The sequence below is a fragment of the Vigna unguiculata genome, chromosome 6 (genome assembly GCF_037176805.1).
Source record: "Vigna unguiculata cultivar grain cowpea cultivar isolate G323 ecotype 2 chromosome 6, ASM3717680v1, whole genome shotgun sequence".
In the NCBI taxonomy this organism is placed as follows: domain Eukaryota; kingdom Viridiplantae; phylum Streptophyta; class Magnoliopsida; order Fabales; family Fabaceae; genus Vigna; species Vigna unguiculata.
In genome coordinates this window covers 2,914,270-2,932,517 of record NC_140797.1, presented here as the reverse complement: position 1 = coordinate 2,932,517, position 18,248 = coordinate 2,914,270, and the positions used below count along the sequence as shown (strand labels likewise).

At 34.2% G+C, this 18,248-nt stretch overlaps 1 protein-coding gene and 1 pseudogene across 1 annotated transcript; both read right to left on the bottom strand.

Annotated features, from left to right (window-relative positions):
- Positions 1-4,357: 4,357 nt before the first annotated feature.
- Positions 4,358-4,804, bottom strand: LOC114187806 (uncharacterized). The gene has a single exon (XM_028076180.1). It carries the CDS (start codon positions 4,802-4,804, stop codon positions 4,358-4,360), a length of 447 nt encoding a protein of 148 aa, XP_027931981.1.
- A 4,987-nt stretch (positions 4,805-9,791) lies between these two features.
- LOC146885386 (uncharacterized) lies at positions 9,792-11,501 on the bottom strand (annotated as a pseudogene).
- Between the last annotated feature and the right edge of the window lie 6,747 nt (positions 11,502-18,248).

Genomic DNA, 18,248 nt, shown 5'->3' with positions numbered 1-18,248 from the left:
ATGTATTTCTTTTTGAATTTTTTTTCGAAGTATAAAAATTAGGAGAGTGTGACATGTTAGCTTTCTTTCTTTTTGTAGATAAAAAATTGTGAATTGAAGTGTGTGATAATATTATTTAATTGAAAAAGTTACTATTTGTTAGTTCCCATTTGTATTAAGATATAGATTTGGAATTTTTCTTTTACCAATGGACATTTTAAACTACGTATTTACAATTAAAATAAATTTTTTCCTAAGTACGTGTTAACTCACTTTTTCTAGTCGTTTCTAGAATTAAACAAAAATCCAAATAATTCATCCTAATGAAATATAGGGAAAATGATTCAGGATCGAATCCAAGGAAATGGTGCGTGTTAAGTCTAGCTTGTGTGTATAATTTAATCTTGCTAAAATTAGTTTGAAACAAAACAAAGGGGGAAAACGAAATAAAGAAAAGACAAGAAAGAAGAGGTAGAATTTATTCATGTAAAAGCTAAACTAAATTCAAGATGGAAATGATTAATGTTATGCATGAGATGAAAATATGTCATGAATGCATGATCTAATGGTGCATGGAACCTATTGGAACGAGGAATTGAAATGAAGCTAAACTGGAATGATGGTGAACCTAGATGAGTGCTTCATGCATGAACAAATAATGGTCATGGTGAATTGAAAATAAATGGAGTGAGCGAAAACATAGTTGAATGGGTTATGCATGAATGAAAGTAATAAACCTATTGATGTGAGGACATGATACATGAGATTCAAATCATAACAGCAAATGCAGAATTCATGTGAATGCAGTGCAGAATTCAATCCATAATCATGGTCTATGACAGCATCATCAGAATCACAACAGTAGTAGAGGTATGATCTGTGACAGTAAAGATTACTACAACAATGGCAAGCAGAAAATAGATTCAACTAGTTTCACACTACTAAGAATCATGCACAAAATTATATGGTTGTAGAGTTCAGAATATGGTTGCAGTAAGTTGAAAGCAAAAACTAAAATGCAAAGTGCTAGTTGAACCAATTGAAAACTTCCAGTAGAAATTTATGCATGAATGAAAATGCTAATATGTACCATAAGATGCAGTATATGGTTTATGGTTAAAATCTAAAGGAAAGATGAATTTAAATTCATATGCAGAACGCACTGAACCTAACATGAATGAAACTAAATTAAATTGGAATGAAAGTGAATCTAAGTGAATGATTGAGGCATGAAAAGTTTCTGAAAATGCAAGCTGTTTTGATCTAAACTAGAACGAACGTGAAAGAGGCCATGAATGCAACACTAATATAGATGACAATGTGCATGACCCTTATGGCAACAGGAACTTAGATAATGGTGCAGCAGAAATTGGTTCGTGATAGCATCAACATTATTCAGTCAGATTCTCACAAAATGCAATGAAATACAATAGTAGAATGTGGATGCTCAAGCTATGCAATCGCAACTATTCTAACATGTATATACACAACGTGCCCGTGTCCTATGATTTTTCAATTTAGCCGTATTTCCGCATCCGTGTCTGTGTCGTATCCGTACCCATATCCGTATCCGTATCCGGGCAACATAGGATATGAGTTAGTGTAATACAAGCCACACTAAACTACCCCAATCAAGAAAGCGAGCATGAAAGAAAATATTGAAAACAGATTTAAGGATTCAAACACTCAAAATACTAACGAAAACATTGAAACTTAAATTTAATCATTAGGGTTTTGAGGCTGAGATGCATCTTAAACAAAATAAATTGCAGTAACAGAGAGTCACTAATTCTTAACATCTTCAACGAAAAAAATAAATGCAAAATTCTAATAACAATGGGAAATCAAACGTCTTGAGTTCAATAAGAAAAGTCCAAGAGTTCTCCTAAGAGTTGGACTGTAATGCGCAATGAGACGATTCTTTTCTGCTCAGCGCCCAAACCCGCTTCAGCTCCAATCCCTTAAGACGACGCTCCCATTCAGCACAGCAAAGCTGGATTCACTCTGTTAATACCATCATGCCATGATGCAGGACATTAATTCAGATTTGTTAAGACTGTTATTGATGGGTTTAGATGAGGGACACGAGTCATTAGGAGATATAATGAGTTGGTTAATTCTGTTGAACTTTCAATTTTGGGAAGTCTTAGTCTGTTAGAGGATTACTGCTATATAGCAGATTGTAAAGAGTAGCGGGCAATAATTTCATTCAGTGTAATTCTCTTGGCATTCTTTTACGTAAATAAAGTTTTGTTCGGATTCCATTTAATTCTTTGGATTCCCTACCCATTCTTGATTCTTCTTCGAGTTCAATTCATCTTCCTAGAAGAAACTTATCATGCCAAGATTCCGGCAACAATTCCGCATTCACCGCTCCTTCGTAGCTCCTTTCTAGGTCCAGTCCGTGCCACGCTCAAATCCCCATTCTTCTCCTTCTCTAATTGGTTCCCCCAAAACGAATTGACCAAGCTGCCCTCTCTTAATTTGGGATGTCTCTGCAAAAAGAAACAGTTGGAGTTAAGAGCTTACATGCAATTCAATAAGAATAAAGGACTTCCAAGAAAACAAAATTATTCGAAAAGGGAAATTCTAAAAAGACAAACTAAATGCATAAAAAAAACTCTTAAAATCAACCTTTTTTCAAATTTATCTTAAAAGCTCTATTTTTCTAAACACTCAACAAAAACACATTTATTTAAACTAAAAGAAAAGTTTTAGAAAGGAAAAGAAATGGAAATTGGAGTGTTAACACACTGCACTTCTGGGCAGAGGAAAAAAACAAAACAGAAAACCGAAAACAAGATTTAAATCAAAAAGTTAAACACACTAGAAAAGTATCACTACAGAGCTGAGAATGGAAAATCTGAAAACTGCTAACACACACAATGGTTGCTTAAAATCCTTGCTAAGACATGCTAAAGAAAGGAATATGCAACAGACAATGAATGAATGAACACCTAGACTCAGCCTTGTCCTCACAGGTAAACTGTTTTCACTCTAACTCTCGTGTGTTTTTGGGCAAAATTTTCTCACTCAGCATCGTAGGACATGCGACATTACCATATGCTTGTGCAAATTGTAGTATTAACCACTGAAATAGCAAGAACACTGGAGATCATCAGGACTTTATTCAAGGTTAAAATGGGAATAGGGTGAAAGTAGGCTAAATGAATGGAAAAGAAGGTTAAAATCAGATAATTGTGAGAATGTTGGGGAAAATAGTGAAGATAAATGCAGGGTGCATGGTGCAGGGCGTTTTATTCTAGGCTGAACTACATACTTTTTTTTCTTTCCTATTTTTCCAGACTTTCCCACATTTCTTTTCTTATCTTTTTTTATGATTTTCATCATTTTTTTTTCAACATCAACCCAAGAATTTTTTTTTCTTCGTTTCTTTTCATTTTTTTCTATCTTTTTAAGTTCAGCCATTGTTATAGCCAACACACCCCCACACTTAAGTTCCTAAAACAATTCCAATCCTCAAACAACCCCTCACAAGACTCTAATCGGGTATTTTTTTTCTTTGGTTTATCAGACCTTTTTTTTGGCTTTGAATGGGTTAGTGAACAAGGAAAGGTTGCAAGCTCAAGATAAAGGAGCAATGGAATATGTATGAATGGGTGGGCTATTTGGCTAGTGGACTAGTAATGAAGGAGGCCTGAATCACATAAAAAAGTATCACACAGTTCAACTATATCAAGAAGAAACTGCACAAATTCTTAAATGTACTAGCCTAGATGCAATCACACACAACAAAGAATTGAAGGCTCAAGACTCACAAAGCAAAATATTTACAAGACTGATTCTAAAAGTGATTCATCAAACAATCTAAGCAATTCTACCAACGCTAACTAATCCTAGCAAGCAAACTTTATCTTTCAGAGCTTCAAATAATAAAACTCAGCAAAACAGAAAAAATTTCTAGCATTTTATTTACAAACCTTCAAAATTTTCAAAATCAGAACAAAACAGCACACACAGACAACAAAATTATTCTCAAAACAGCAGCAAAACATAAATAAAAACTGAAAATATGGAAGAACATTTAACTAGAACAGACAACAATAAACAACAAAATGTAAACTGAAACAGAAAACAAAAACATAAACAGTAAAATAAACAGAAGCAAAAGCAGAATTGGAAACATAATCAGAAAATAGTTGGCAGCAATAGAAAAATAATAGAGAACAGATGATAGCAAACAGAAACAAATGCACACAAACATGATGCTCAGCTCAACCTCCTACCCCCACATTTAAGAGGCACATTGTCCTCAATGTGTGAAAGAGATGGGTGAGATTCACATACTTTATTCAAAAAGAAAAGAAACACAAAAATAAAGACAAAAATGTCCAAAGAAAGGGTTCAAAAAGCTCATTTATGGTGGTTGTTCTTCCATGACAGGTTCCTTGAAGGGCATTGTGCTCTTCTCAAAGTCTGATGGTTGCTTTTCATGAAAGATCTTCAATTGATGGCCATTAACTTTGGAACTCTTCTCAATCTCTGGTTTTTTTATTTCTACCGCTCCATGGGGAAATACTTTGACAATAGTGTAGGAACCTTCCCATTTGGATCTTATTTTGCCAGCAATAAGTTTCATTTTGGAATTATAGAGGAGAACCTTTTGCCCAAATGTGAACTCGTTCCTAAGAGTCTTCATATCATGAAATTTCTTCACCTTTTCTTTATATATTCTTGAATTTTTATAGGCTTCCAATCTTATTTCATCTAACTCTTGGAGTTGTAATATTCTTTTCTTCCCTGCTTCATTGTAATCCAGATTGCATTTTTTCACAGCCCAAAAAGTTTTGTGTTCTATTTCCATGCGCAGATGGCATGCTTTGCCAAAAACTACTTAGAAGGGAGACATTCCTTAAGGTGTGTGATATGTTGTTCTCTGTGCCTAGAGTTCATCCACCAGTTGGCTTCAATTTTTTCTGTTGGGTTGAACTAACTTTTGCAGCAACTTCTTCACTTCTCTATTGAAAACTTCTGCCTGGCCATTTGTTTGCAGATGGCAAGGAGTGAAGACTTTGTGAGTGACTCTGTATTTAGTGAAAAGTGTTGCAATCATCTAATTACAAAAGTGGGTGCCTTGATCATTGATTATCGCCTTTGGTACACCAAACTTGTAGAAGATGTTGATCTTTAGAAATTGTGAGACTGTTATGGCATCATTTGCTTTTGTGGCCTTGGCTTCAACCCATCTGGATACATAGTCAACTGCTGACAGAATATAGGAATACCTAGCAGAATTTGGTAAGGGTCCCATGAAGTCAATGCCCCATACATCAAAAATTTTGCAGGGGATTATGTTTTGCAAAGGCACTTCATTCCTTTCTGTGATGTTTCCTCCAGCCTTTTGACAAATCTCACAACTCTTGACAAATTTATAGGCATCTTTGAATAACATGGGCCAAAAGAAGCCACTATCTAACACCTTCCGAGCTATCTGAGTTGGACCAAAATGACCACATGTTACAGTGTCATGACATCCTTTTAAAACATCTAAAATCTCTCCATCTGGCATATACCTTCTAATAACTCCATCACTGTAGAATTTCCATAAACAAGGTTCTTCTTAAACATAGTGTTTAGCATCAACTTTGAGTTTATAAAATTGGTGTTTAGATGCACAGGAAGGAAACATATCAACAACCAAATAGTTAACCAAATCACCGTACCAAGGAAGCGTAGTTGTAATAGAGAAAAAAACCTCAAGGAATTTTTCATTAATTGGCAATGCACTTTTCTTCCCTTCTATTCTGCTTAAGTGATCAGCCACTTGATTTAGCGTCCCAAATCTGTCTTTGATTTCTATGTCAAACTCTTGCATCAACAATAGCCATCTCATAAGTTTGGGTTTTGAATCAGCCTTTTTCATCAAAATTTAAGTGCAAAATGGTCTATGTATGACTATTTTTTATCTCAACAAATAAGGCCTGTACTTGTCCAAAGAAAAGATGATAGCTAACAACTCTTTCTCCGTTGTTGTTGGACGCATAAGCAAACACATGAGGAACCTTCAAGATTTTTGTGACAGAACAACTTCCAATGCAAAGTCTGATGCGTCACACATTAATTCAAATGGGAGTTCCCAATTTGGAGGTGGAAGAATTAGTGCGGTTGTGAGTCTCCTCTTAAGTTCATGAGATGCTTCCTTCTAGTCCTTAACAAACACAAACACAATATCTTTCTAGAGTAGTCTAGACAATGGCACAACTATATTACTAAAATTCAGAATGAACCGCTTGTAAAAACCTACATGTCCCAAAACAGAACAATTTTCCCTGATAGTAGAGGGGGAAGGCAGAGTAGAAATAACATCTATCTTTGATTTATCTATTTGTAGCTCTTTCTAAAAAATGATGTGCCCTAACACTACCCCTTCTTTGACCACATTTTTCAAAATTCAACACCCAATCAGTCTCAATACACTTTTCCAAAACTTTTTCCAGATTTGACAAGCAATTACCAAATGAGGATTCAAACACCGTAAAATCGTCCAAAAAACTTCCATGCAAGTTTCTAGCAATTCATAAAAAATGCTTACCATGCATCGTTGAAAAGTTGCAGGGGCATTAAATTATAAACATTATAATTGAAGTCTTTAAAATAAACCATTATTGATTACCATGATTTCCATGTTGATTAGAAGTAGTGTCAAAATCCAATGTCTTTGAAATAGATATGATGGCATCCTTACTACAAAATTAATGTAATTTCCTTTTTCTTAACGTAATTTTGTTAATAGAAAAACTTAGCAGATCTTTGATTGTTGTCAACATCACAAAAATTAACAATTTTAGAATATGCACAAGACTCGATTGAAGGTGGACTGGAGGTGCTACCAACACTTTGTTTACCTAACATGTTACTAATTCTATTCAATAGGTGTCATGTATTAGTAAATTTCCTTTTTCTTCTTCCACTATAAGCAGTTTGAACCATACTTGTAAGTATATGTATAACTTAATGAACTCAATTCAACATTTATATAAGGCTTAAATAATGATTTAGTCTTAGTTTTCATTCAGTTTTTTCAATTTGGTTCTACTTTTATTTTGTTTTCAATTTGGTCCTAATATTCGTCAGATTTATTCAATTTGTTCATTTTCACTAACACCGTTAAAATAGTTAATGGATTGTGAACAATAATTGTCACGTGTCATTTTGTAATTTTTTTATTTTTTTAATTTTAAAAAAAATTATTTTTTAAAAAAAGTCCATATGTCAAGCTTATATCATGCCACTTGTCATTTTGTGATTTTTCTTTTTTTTTTTTAATTTTCTAATTTTGTTTTTGAATTTATTTTAAAATTTAAAAAAATTTATTTAAAAAAAAATCATGTGTCAAGCCAATATCATGTCACGTGTCAGGATTAGTTTTTTATATTCAATTTGGTCCTAATATTCGTAAATTTTTTTTCAATTTGGTCCTAATTTTTTTTAATTTAATTTAAGGTTAGAGTTGGTTTAAAATTAAAATGAAAATTTTCAAAGTAGGCAATAACACCATTAATTTAAAATTTTAAAAGATTAAAAATACTTAAATTAATTGTGTTATTCCCCACTTTTAAATTTTTAAGAGATAATTTTAAACCAACTCTAACTCCAAATTAAAAATATTTGATAAAAATATGAATTTTAATAATAATATCCATATAACATTTATATACAAATTAAGTTTTGTCTCAATTTGAAGAGGAACAAAAATGTTAAATTAAAAAAAATTAGGACCAAATTGAAAAAAAAAATTATGAATATTAGGACCAAATTGAATATAAAAAACTAACCCTGGTACATGGCATGATATTGGCTTGACACGTGGTATTTTTTTTAAATAAAAAAATTACAAATTAAAAAGATCACAAAATAACACGTGGCATGATATGAGCTTAACACATGGACATTTTTTTAAATAAAAAAATTAAAAAAGTTAAAAAATCACAAAATGACCTGTGGCAATTACTGTTCACAACCCATTAACTATTTTAACGGTGTTAGCAAAAATGACCAAATTAAATAAAATTGACGAATATTAGGACTAAATTAAAAACAAAATAAAACGTATGACCAAATTGAAAAAACTAAACGAAAACTATGACTAAATCATTATTTAAGCCTTTATATAAATATCAAATATAAATTGATTATATATGATTTTGTACCTGACTTCTTGATTTAATTTTGTGCCACATTTTAATTATGATTGACTTGAATTGTAGAAAATTGAATTGTTGTTGGATTTGAAATACTAAGATAAGTTTGTTAGCTTGACATGTTACTACTTCTAGTTAGCATTTTTTAGTGATATATTATTCATGTAGTTTCAAATTAAATTTTGGTATATAAAGTGATGTATTATTCATGTGGATGCATACTTTTTGATCTAAGAATAAAGTAACTAAATATCATATTTTGTACTACATCACTCCAACACCAATATCAGTATTATTGTGGTGGTTGTCAATCAAATAATATTACTTTCGATTGATACATGTGTTGTTAGTATTGATTTTGTCCAAATTTTAAATATCATTGATTTCAACTGCACTACATTCAATTCTAACTGCAATGGAGGTAGAACCATGATTTTTTTTACCTGAAATGTTAGTAGGTCTATTTAATAATTTTTAGTAATAGTAAAAGTATGACAGATATGGAAATAAAGGTAAAATAATAATAGATATATGTTGAATTTTTCATTAGTTGTTATTATCTGAAGTGCTCTTACTTTTTTGTGTAGTCTTCTAATTCATAAGTATGTTTGATGAGTCCATCTTCAAGAATAAGGAAGCTAAGGAGAAGCCATGCAGAATAGATGAAGCTTCCATGGAGAAGGATGAAAGTGCGAAAGTTAGAAGATGAAAGGAGAAGTGGTGCGGCAATGGTGTTTGGAGAAGCTCTCAAGTGAGGTTGGGCCAACACTCAAGGAAGGAGGCTAGAGGAAACCAAGAAGGAGAACTCTAGCCTAAGTTGATTCACAAAAAGAGAGGAGTCTGGAGTCATCTCAACAAAGTTTCTCTACTATATTCATGAATGAAAATACAAGGGTCCTAAGCTCTCTATTTATAGGCTAAAATGAGACCAAGGAGTCTCCAAAAAGTGGAGGGAAAAAGGAGTCTAGAAAGTTGAATTTTGGAGCCAAAAAGGAGCATGTGCGAGGTGTGACTTGCCACCTAAGCAAGCCACACTTGTCTTGCCATATGGGAAGCTAACTCTCATCCTTGGAGAGCAAGTTTGAGAAGCTTCTAGGCTTTTCTAGAGTAGACACACTACTCTTGGCCCATTTGGCCCAATTCCCTTTTTTGGTCCAAAATTACTTCTAAAGCCCAATTTCCTCTAAGGCCCAATACATGGCCCAAAGAAAACCCTATTCTACTAGGCTCAAAATACAAAGCCCAAAAATAAACCCTATTCTAATATTTACAAACAAAGAGTTTTATTCTAGGTCTTCACATCTTCCTTGGCCCATGTAAAGTTCATCTTGGGCCTTGTATGTGCATTGGAGGCCCATTCCTCTTGTATCCTCCTAGCCATTGCTCTTGTTGTGGGTCCCTTGGTTAGAGGCATCTCATCATCCACTCCCTCTTGAGAAGGATTTGTCCTCAAATCTAAAATTTCTGCCTCATCATCTGTACCACCTGCAAAAGGTATTAAGTCAGCAACATTAAAGGTGGCATGTACATCATATTCCTCAAGCAACTCCAGCCTATATGCATTATCATTGACTCTTTTTAGCACTTTATAGGGACCATCACCTCGAGGGCTAAGTTTAGACTTCCTTTTCTTAGGAAATCTATCTTTATTTAGCTTTTGGACTTTTTGAGGACTTTTTTTTTGTCCTCATCTTTCTCTTTTTTTCTTTTTTTCTTCATTTGAAGTTGATCCTCAGTCACTTGTGATGGCAAAAGAGGATGAAGAACAAACTTTTTAGCCTTGTGAGTAAAGGTAATCTCGTTGGTGAGAACATTGTGCATGGTTTTCTTATCAAATTTCCAAGGTCTCCCCAATAAGATATGACAAGCTTCCATAGGTACTACATCGCATAGCACACTATCTTCGTATTTCCCAATGGAAAACTTGACCTTTACTTGATGATTGACTGCCAAATCCCCATCTTCATTAAGCCAATGAAGTTTGTAAGGTTTTGGGTGAGGTAAGACAGTCAAAGACAACTTGTCAACCAACCTAGTACTGCAGCAGTTACAACACGAGCCACTATCCACAATTAGAGAACAAGTGTTTTCCAAAATTTTACACCTTGTGTGAAATATGTTCTCTCTTTGTGTTAGTGCTTGTGGACTAGGTTGATTGTTGAGGATCCTTCTAACCATTAAAAGGTCCCCATCACAAGGGTGAGCATCTTCTATATTAGACTCGTTGGATTCCTCACTTCCAGTCTCACTTTCATTTTCATCTTGGCTGCTATATCTATCAACACCCCTAAGAATCATGGTCTTTTTGGTGGGGGCATTGAGATGCTATGTGACCTCTACCAAGACATTTGAAGCATTTGATTTCACTTGTGCGAGTGTGTGATGATGCACTCCCTTCTTTACCTTTTCCTAGATTCCTAGGTGGCTCCTCCTTTTTCTCTTCTTTCTTAAAATCTTTCTTAACATAAGAGTTAGTTTGAGCTTGATTTCTTTTTGAAAAAGATTTTCTCAAATTTTGTTGTTCTACCTTAATGCATATTTGCACCAAATCATTCAAATCTTGGTAAGGTAGAAGCTCAACTTTATCTCTTATATCAAGGTTTAAGCCACTTAGGAATGGTAATGGACTCTTCCTTAATTATTCCCGCCCTCATCATAAGTAACTCCATTTTCTGTCTATATTCTTCCACAAACATATTTCTTTATTGGAGTCTTTGGAGCTTGTTCATGAGCTCCCTATTATAGTAGGAGGGAATGTGTCTCCTCCTAAGGGCTGACTTAAGATCATTCCAATATTCAATTGAAGGTCCATTACTTCTTAGCCTCTCTTGGACTATAGAAGTCCACCAATACATAGCATACCCTTGAAAGCTTAGGGTAGCAAGAGGCACTTTCCTTTCTTCACTAACTTGATGGCAAGTAGAGAGTTGCTCGACCTTCATCTCCCAATCTAGATAAGCTTCAACATCATCCTTGCCTTGAAAGTGAGGCAAGTCTACTTTAACTTCTTTAGGAGTAGGGTCTTTTCTTTGTCTCCTAATATGGGAAGGTTTTTGATAATATTCTCCTAATCTTAATCCTTCCTCTTCCCCATATATTGAAGCTCCATGATATCGTTGTCGTTAGGCGATCAAATTACCACTACTTAACTTTAGCAACTTCAGTATTGCCAAGTTAGTAGTGAACAAAATAGTTAGGGTTAAGATAACCCTGAGTCGTCTCACAACGAATACGGAATTGATCTCAAATATTTGATTCTTAAAAATGCAATTAAAACTAGCAACTATAAAAATAGGGGGTTTTGATATGCAAAGAAAATGACACGGAAGATTGTAAACACAGCAATAGTAAATAGGTCAATTCCACTGCTTTTTCTAAATAAGATTCTTCATTGGTTATCTAGAGATTATTGTTAAATTAATTACTATTGTTGATTTACAAATCAATCAATGTAAAGATTCAATTCATTTGTTGGCATTCTCACTTTTAATCAAAGTATAGTCTCAATTAAAAGTGAGAATTGTTAGATTGTCCATAGTAAATTCAATCAAAGTACAGTCTCAATTAAATTTTACTATGCCTAATCATGTCTATTCCTTTGTTTCTTCACCAAATAGAAAACTTAATTAATCAAAGTAAAGTCTTGACTAATTTTAGTTAAAGTAATTACCTCTAATCAAAGTAAAGTCTCAATTATTAGCAAAAACTTATTTAATCAAATGAAAGTTTCTAAATAAAATCAAAGTAAAGTCCCAATTTAATTTAAAAACCTTTTAACTCATATGATTAGCATGCATGTAGATTTAAAATCATTATTTTCTATTCGATTAAGAAGCAAAGGACATAGATAAACAAAAACCACAACAATAATCAAAATAACAAACACATAAATTCATCTAACCTCAGAATCCAGTGGAATCAACCCTTAAAGCTTAGCCCTCCATGGCTTTGATGGAATACATGATAATATATGATGAAGGAAAGAAAATAAAAGAAAAGAGAGAATGAGAGATGTGATGGATGACGGTGTCTGCCAAAACCAGAGAGTTCTAAGTGTCTTAGTTGTAAGTTGTCCCTTCTGCTCCCTTAAGTCTCTTTATATAGGCTTCAACTGGACTTTGGACTTTATCTGTTGGTTGCTAAAATCTTTTATTTTTATTTAATTAATTAGCAACTTAATTCCTGTCCAATTTCCAATTTTGCCCCTCTTATTTAACCAGTTTTGCGGTTTTGACCAGAGCTGACTGCTAGCTTTGACCAGTTGACCAGTGTTGACCAGTTGACCAGTTTGACTGTCCAATAGCAGCCTGACATGTGGCAGAGTGCTTTCTCTCTCCAAAATTAGGGTTTCACTTTCACAGTCGTCCCTTGGCTTCGCGTGACAGTTGCTGCTCCGAACTGGCTCGCGGTGGTGCTCACGACAGTGTGCTCATGGTGTTCTGGTGCAAGTGCGTTTGCGAGGTGAAGTGCAGGATGTGCTAGCGTGGTGCTGCTCTGACGAACAGTGAAGGTGTTGTTGCTGTATGCGCTACTGCTCTTTCTGCCCGCTGCCGCTGGTTCATGGAGGTTTGCGATGCGAAAATGGTGGATTCGAAGCTGGTGCAGGTACTGCCGTGGCTGCTGGTTCGAGATGCATGTGCAAATCTGTCTCGTTGCAGCGATGAAGACGGTGATTCCATGGTGGTGGTTCTGAGTGCAGGTTTCCGTTGACGATGACGTGATTTCAAGAGCGGTGCTGTTTCGTTTCCAATGTAGGGATGGCATTGCGGCAACGAAGATGCTGATGCTTGGTGCAGATCCGTGGAGGTTCGTTCATGGTGTTGCTCGTCGTTGTTGTGCATTGCAGGTGCGGTGGCTATGGTGGCAGACAAGGAGGTGGCGGCTGCCGCGGCTGGTGATAGTGGAAGAGGAGAAAAATTAGGGTTAGGGTTTCATGTGTGAGATAGAGGAGATGATGATGTGGCAAGATCTGAGTGGTCAATTTGGTGAGTGGAGGATTATGACACGTGGCTTGTTCTGGTTGGCTAATTTTAAAAGGTGGGAATTGCCACATGGCATGATCTGGTTGAGTGGAGTTTAAGTGGTAGGAGGGGTGCAACTTAGTGAAAACTGGGGGTGCAGAACAGGTTTTTGGTGGTCCACTTTAAAAGGAGTGTGCAAATAAAATCTGGGGGTGCATTTAGCTCCTAATTTATTCTTTTCTAGAATTTTCTGATTTTGGACTTATTTCGTAACTTTGAATATTTTAAATCCACATTATTAATGACCAAAAATAAATTCCAGCTGCATTAACAAACGTTAGAATATCCAATAATATTTTATGCAACTAAAATCAATTTTTACGCCAGTTTTACCTCACTTATTCAATAAATCCAATAATCACAAATCCTAATTAAATCAATCTTTAAGCACAAAAAATTCAATTAAATCCCCAAATTTAAATATTAAATGAGGGCAAAAATTGGAACTCATCACTCCACTTCTAGACCCTTTGCTAGAATTACTCCTACTTTTTAGCTTATTTTTTATTTTCTCATCTCTTTTCTTTAAAGCTTTGATTTGTTCCTCCAAGAGAGCAATTTGGCCATCTCTTTCCAATTGATCTTTCACCTTGTAAATTGCCTCTTGTTGTCTCCATAGTTCAAGTGATTTGAGTTGTTGAGAAACATGTTTTAAACTATGAATTGAATCCTCATAATCACTTGCACTATGTAGGGAGGGTTGACTAGCCATGATTACTAAAAGCTAACTAAGAAATTCTAAAGAAGAAGTAAATAGCAAACTTCTTGAATTATCTTCCAGGAAAGAGAGGTGAATCACTTGGATTGCTTACTTACCAAGTCTTTCCTTGCCAAAGTAATTCAAAGAATATTGCACAAAAATTCTAAAATAGAATTACACACACACTAACAATTAAGCAACAAAAAAAAACAAAAAAGTTTGGAGTCTAACTATGCGGCCTACTTTGGTGAGGCTTGATGTTGCAAGACACACTCACCGTCTACAAGCGCTTTTACTATTTAAGAAGGTTCTAATTAAGAGATGAGATAACACCTAAGGCTCCCCCAAGACACTTAATTAGTCCAAAGAGATACAAGAAAGAAAACTTGAACAAATACAACTTAAATGAATACAATCACAAATTTGCGCAAACTTTAAAAGTCTTCAAGTGTTTCACTCCACTCTTTTCTTTCTTCTTTTGTCTCACTCAAGTGTTTGCTTTGAATTTTCTCCTTTGTGAACTTCACTTGTAGCTTGGAGTTCCACTTTGGTTTCCACCTCCGAGGATGCTACCTTGAGTATTTGGTTACCTCCAAAGAAATCTTCCACCAAGAATGTAACACCAAACCAAAGAAGCCAATAAGGAAAAATAAGAAAAGCTTAAATGAAAGAAGAGCTAAACTCAAGTGGAATATAGTTGAAACATACTCAAAGATTTAACAAAGAAAGACAAACTAGAAATAAGACAAAGAAACAAGTTAAGCACTCAAATGAATTACCTAAAGAATGACACTAGAATGGATTAAAAACAACCAAAAACAAGCTAGAAATCTGCACAGAATTTGAATTTTCAGCCATTGCCTGTCTAAAAACGTGAAATTCAGCCTCTACTTCAGCAATTTATCATTTTTTCATTTCTCAACATTTTCAATGATTTTTGTTTTCTTTTTTTTTTTGTCTATGTTTTAGCTACAAGAGGCAAAATCAGATCTGGATTTGCAATAGCCAATTTTTTTGTGATAAAACAAATACAGAAAGTGTGCAGACAGAAAGAACTGGAACAACAGTAAAATGCAACAGAAAAATGCTCTCAAACTCAAGTGATGGTTGTGATTCTAGTGTACTTATTTTGCCACTTTCTTTCGATCTTTTCTTTTGATTATTTTTGGCACTTGCTTGTACTCTTTTTGTGCTCTTTTTCTTTCTTTTTTTATAGCTCTTACAGCAGCTAGTTTCCACCACAAATTAGAATCACCATCACACTATGCTTGATCAAAAGAAGATTATGAAACTCAAGGAAACACAATGGAAATTAACTATAAAGAACTTGCCAAGAACTAATTAACAAGTATGAACTCAAATGCGAAAATTAAAAGCACACAAAGCACACTAGAAAGAAAATGAAACTTACGTGATTCAACAAGCACGAGGAAAATTCCCACTAGATATTAAGATAACAAAGGTTATCTAGATGTGAAGGTTCATTTCCAAGGCTCTAAGGGAGAATAGAAGGTGTATTTATGAACCAAAAATAGCAGCAAAATAGTAGCAAAGCAAAACAGTAGCAAAATGGAAAGCTAAACAAAGGAATTTAAGACATAATTGAACTACACATTACTCTAGACAAAACATATGGATGAGAAAATTAAAATGACTCAAATAGATGAAATAGAAAATGAACAAGACTCAAATGAAAATGTAAAAGGCACACAAATTCACCATGGTTGAGTTCTTAGGCACAATGGTCGAATGGTTCCAAAGGAACTATGATAAGAACCATATAACCAATGAGGTGAAAAGAAGAAAAACAACAAGACAATCAAAGGAAGTAATGAACAACACGGAAATTGAAAGAAAAACCACAAGGAAGATGAACTTATCTCTTGACGTCAAGCTTGATCAACCAAGGCTCTAGATACCACATGATGAGTCCATCTTCAAGAGTAAGTAAGCTAAGGAGAAGCCATGCGGAATTGATGAAGCTTCCATGGAGAAGGATGAAGGTGCGGAAGTTAGAAGATGAGAGGAGAAGTGGTGCGGCAATGGTGTTTGGAGAAGCTCTCAAGTGAGGTTGGGCCAACACTCAAGGAAGGAGTCTAGAGGAAACCAAGAAGGAGAACTCTAGCCTAAGTTGATTCACAAAAAGAGAGGAGTCTGGAGTCATCTCAACAAAGTTTCTCTACTATATTCATCGAATGAAAATACAAGCATCCTAAGCTCTCTATTTATAGGCTAAAATGAGACCAAGGAGTCTCCAAAAAGTGGAGGGAAAAAGGAGTCTAGAAATTTAAATTTTGGAGCCAAAAAGGAGCATGTGGGAGGTGTGACTTGCCACCTAAGCAAGTCACACTTGTGTTGCCATGGGAAGCTAACTCTCATCCTTGGAGAGCAAGTTTGAGAAGCTTATAGGCTTTTCTAGAGTAGACACACTACTCTTGGCCCATTTGGCCCAATTCCCCTTTTTGGTCCAAAATTACTTCTAAAGCCCAATTTCCTCTAAGACCCAATACATGGCCCAAAGAAAACCCTATTCTACTAGGCCCAAAATACAAAGCCCAAAAATAAACCCTTTTCTAATATTTACAAACAAAGAGTTTTAGGCTAGGTCTTCACATCTTCCTTGGCCCATGTAAAGTTCATCTTGGGCCTTATATGTGCATTGGAGGCCCATTCCTCTTGTATCCTCCTAGCCATTGCTCTTGTTGTGGGTCCCTTGGTTAGAGGCATCTCATCAATGTTCCTTCTTCTTCGTGCATCTTTTGAATTATTTAGCTCAATGTCTGCAAATGCAATTAAACAAAGTTTAAAAAATTTATGGAACTTACAACTGAAATAGTATATTCAATATAAAGATGAATGAGAAGAAAATTACCACCAAGTACTAACTCAGTCAATGGCTTCTTGTTTGCAACATGAATTGATTCACTCTCCATCTTTGTCAATTCAATTGGATATATAGTGAATATGGATAAATTAAAATCAAAGAATACATTTCAACATGATCACTGATAATAATACCTCTTTCGTGGTACCATTTCTTCTAAATTTCAATGAATTTAAAATTCAATAACAACAAAATTACCACGATGTGTCAAGTCCAAAAGTGGTATGCTATTTGAAAAATCAAATTCTTCATTCTACATGTCTATATCTTCATTGACAAATTTGGAGCTTTTGCTTGTTGAATTTGGTGAATCGTTTTCATTGGACACTGGGATAAGTGGTCAAAAGTTAGATTATAGCAAAACAGATCACATTCATTTAAACTAACTTTTTTTAGTTTAAGAGTAAAAGCACTCTAACTATGCAATCTTAATAATAATCGTATGCGAGAATATAAATTTGTTACTTTATACTAATAACAGAATTGGTGTTACTACTTCGTGGAAATTTCGGATTAACAATGGTTTTCCTCCTTCTTGCAGCTTGTGTATTGTTTATATCAATATCTTGCAAAACACATTTGAAATCAAACTGTGAACAATGTATTAAATTCAAAACCATGAACTTTGATTCAATTTATAGTCAATGAATAAATTATTACCACGATGTGTTAATTTTTGGAGAATGAAATGCTTCACTCTACATGCATTTTACTTCATTTGTATTTACACTCAACAACATAAAAGAAAAATAATAAACATGATTTATGATTGGTATTCTTGCAGTATAAATTTTGTGTTTTAGAGCTTTGTTTTAATATCTACATTTTCATAGCATTGAATTCAATGACCAGTATAAGAATTAAATTTGAAGAAGTTTGAATAACAAATGGATTGAGAAAGAATGATAATGTAAGAAAATAATATTTATTTTACCTGAGGACTTCCTAATTCTATTTGAAATCTTTCTTGAAACACATAAAAGGGTCACACGCATAAAAAAAACACAATAACTAATTAAGTAATAAAAAAACACTTTAAAATAAGCATTAAAACTCTAAGCACTATGCAATTTCTTAAGAAATTAGTAACATAGATACAGATGGATATTATTTAAAGAAAGTTGTAATGTAGAAAGAAAGAGACAAACAACAAACTGATGATGGAAGAAAGATTTCATTTTGATAATACAAATAGAAAGATTAATATTTACACAAAAATGATGCACTAATTGTAACATCCCATTTAGTAAATAAACTTAATTAAATGGAATATCACATACACTAAAATATAGAGAGCCATACAGAAAAGTATATTTGTATCAACCATTATAGTTATCCATAAATATGCTGGAAGGAAAGACAAGGCACCCTAGATGCCATGAACAGATATAAAAAGGTTGAACATATGCCCAAAGGCTTTCCCACAAGCAAGGAATTACAAAATAATGAAAACTCATCAAACGTGGGCTCAACAAAAGAGCCTAATATCAAACCATGCCTAA

Coding starts and splice junctions, on each gene's coding strand:
- LOC114187806 (XM_028076180.1), bottom strand. CDS start 4,804: ATGGAAATAGAACACAAAACTTTTTGGGCTGTGAAAAAATGCAATCTG.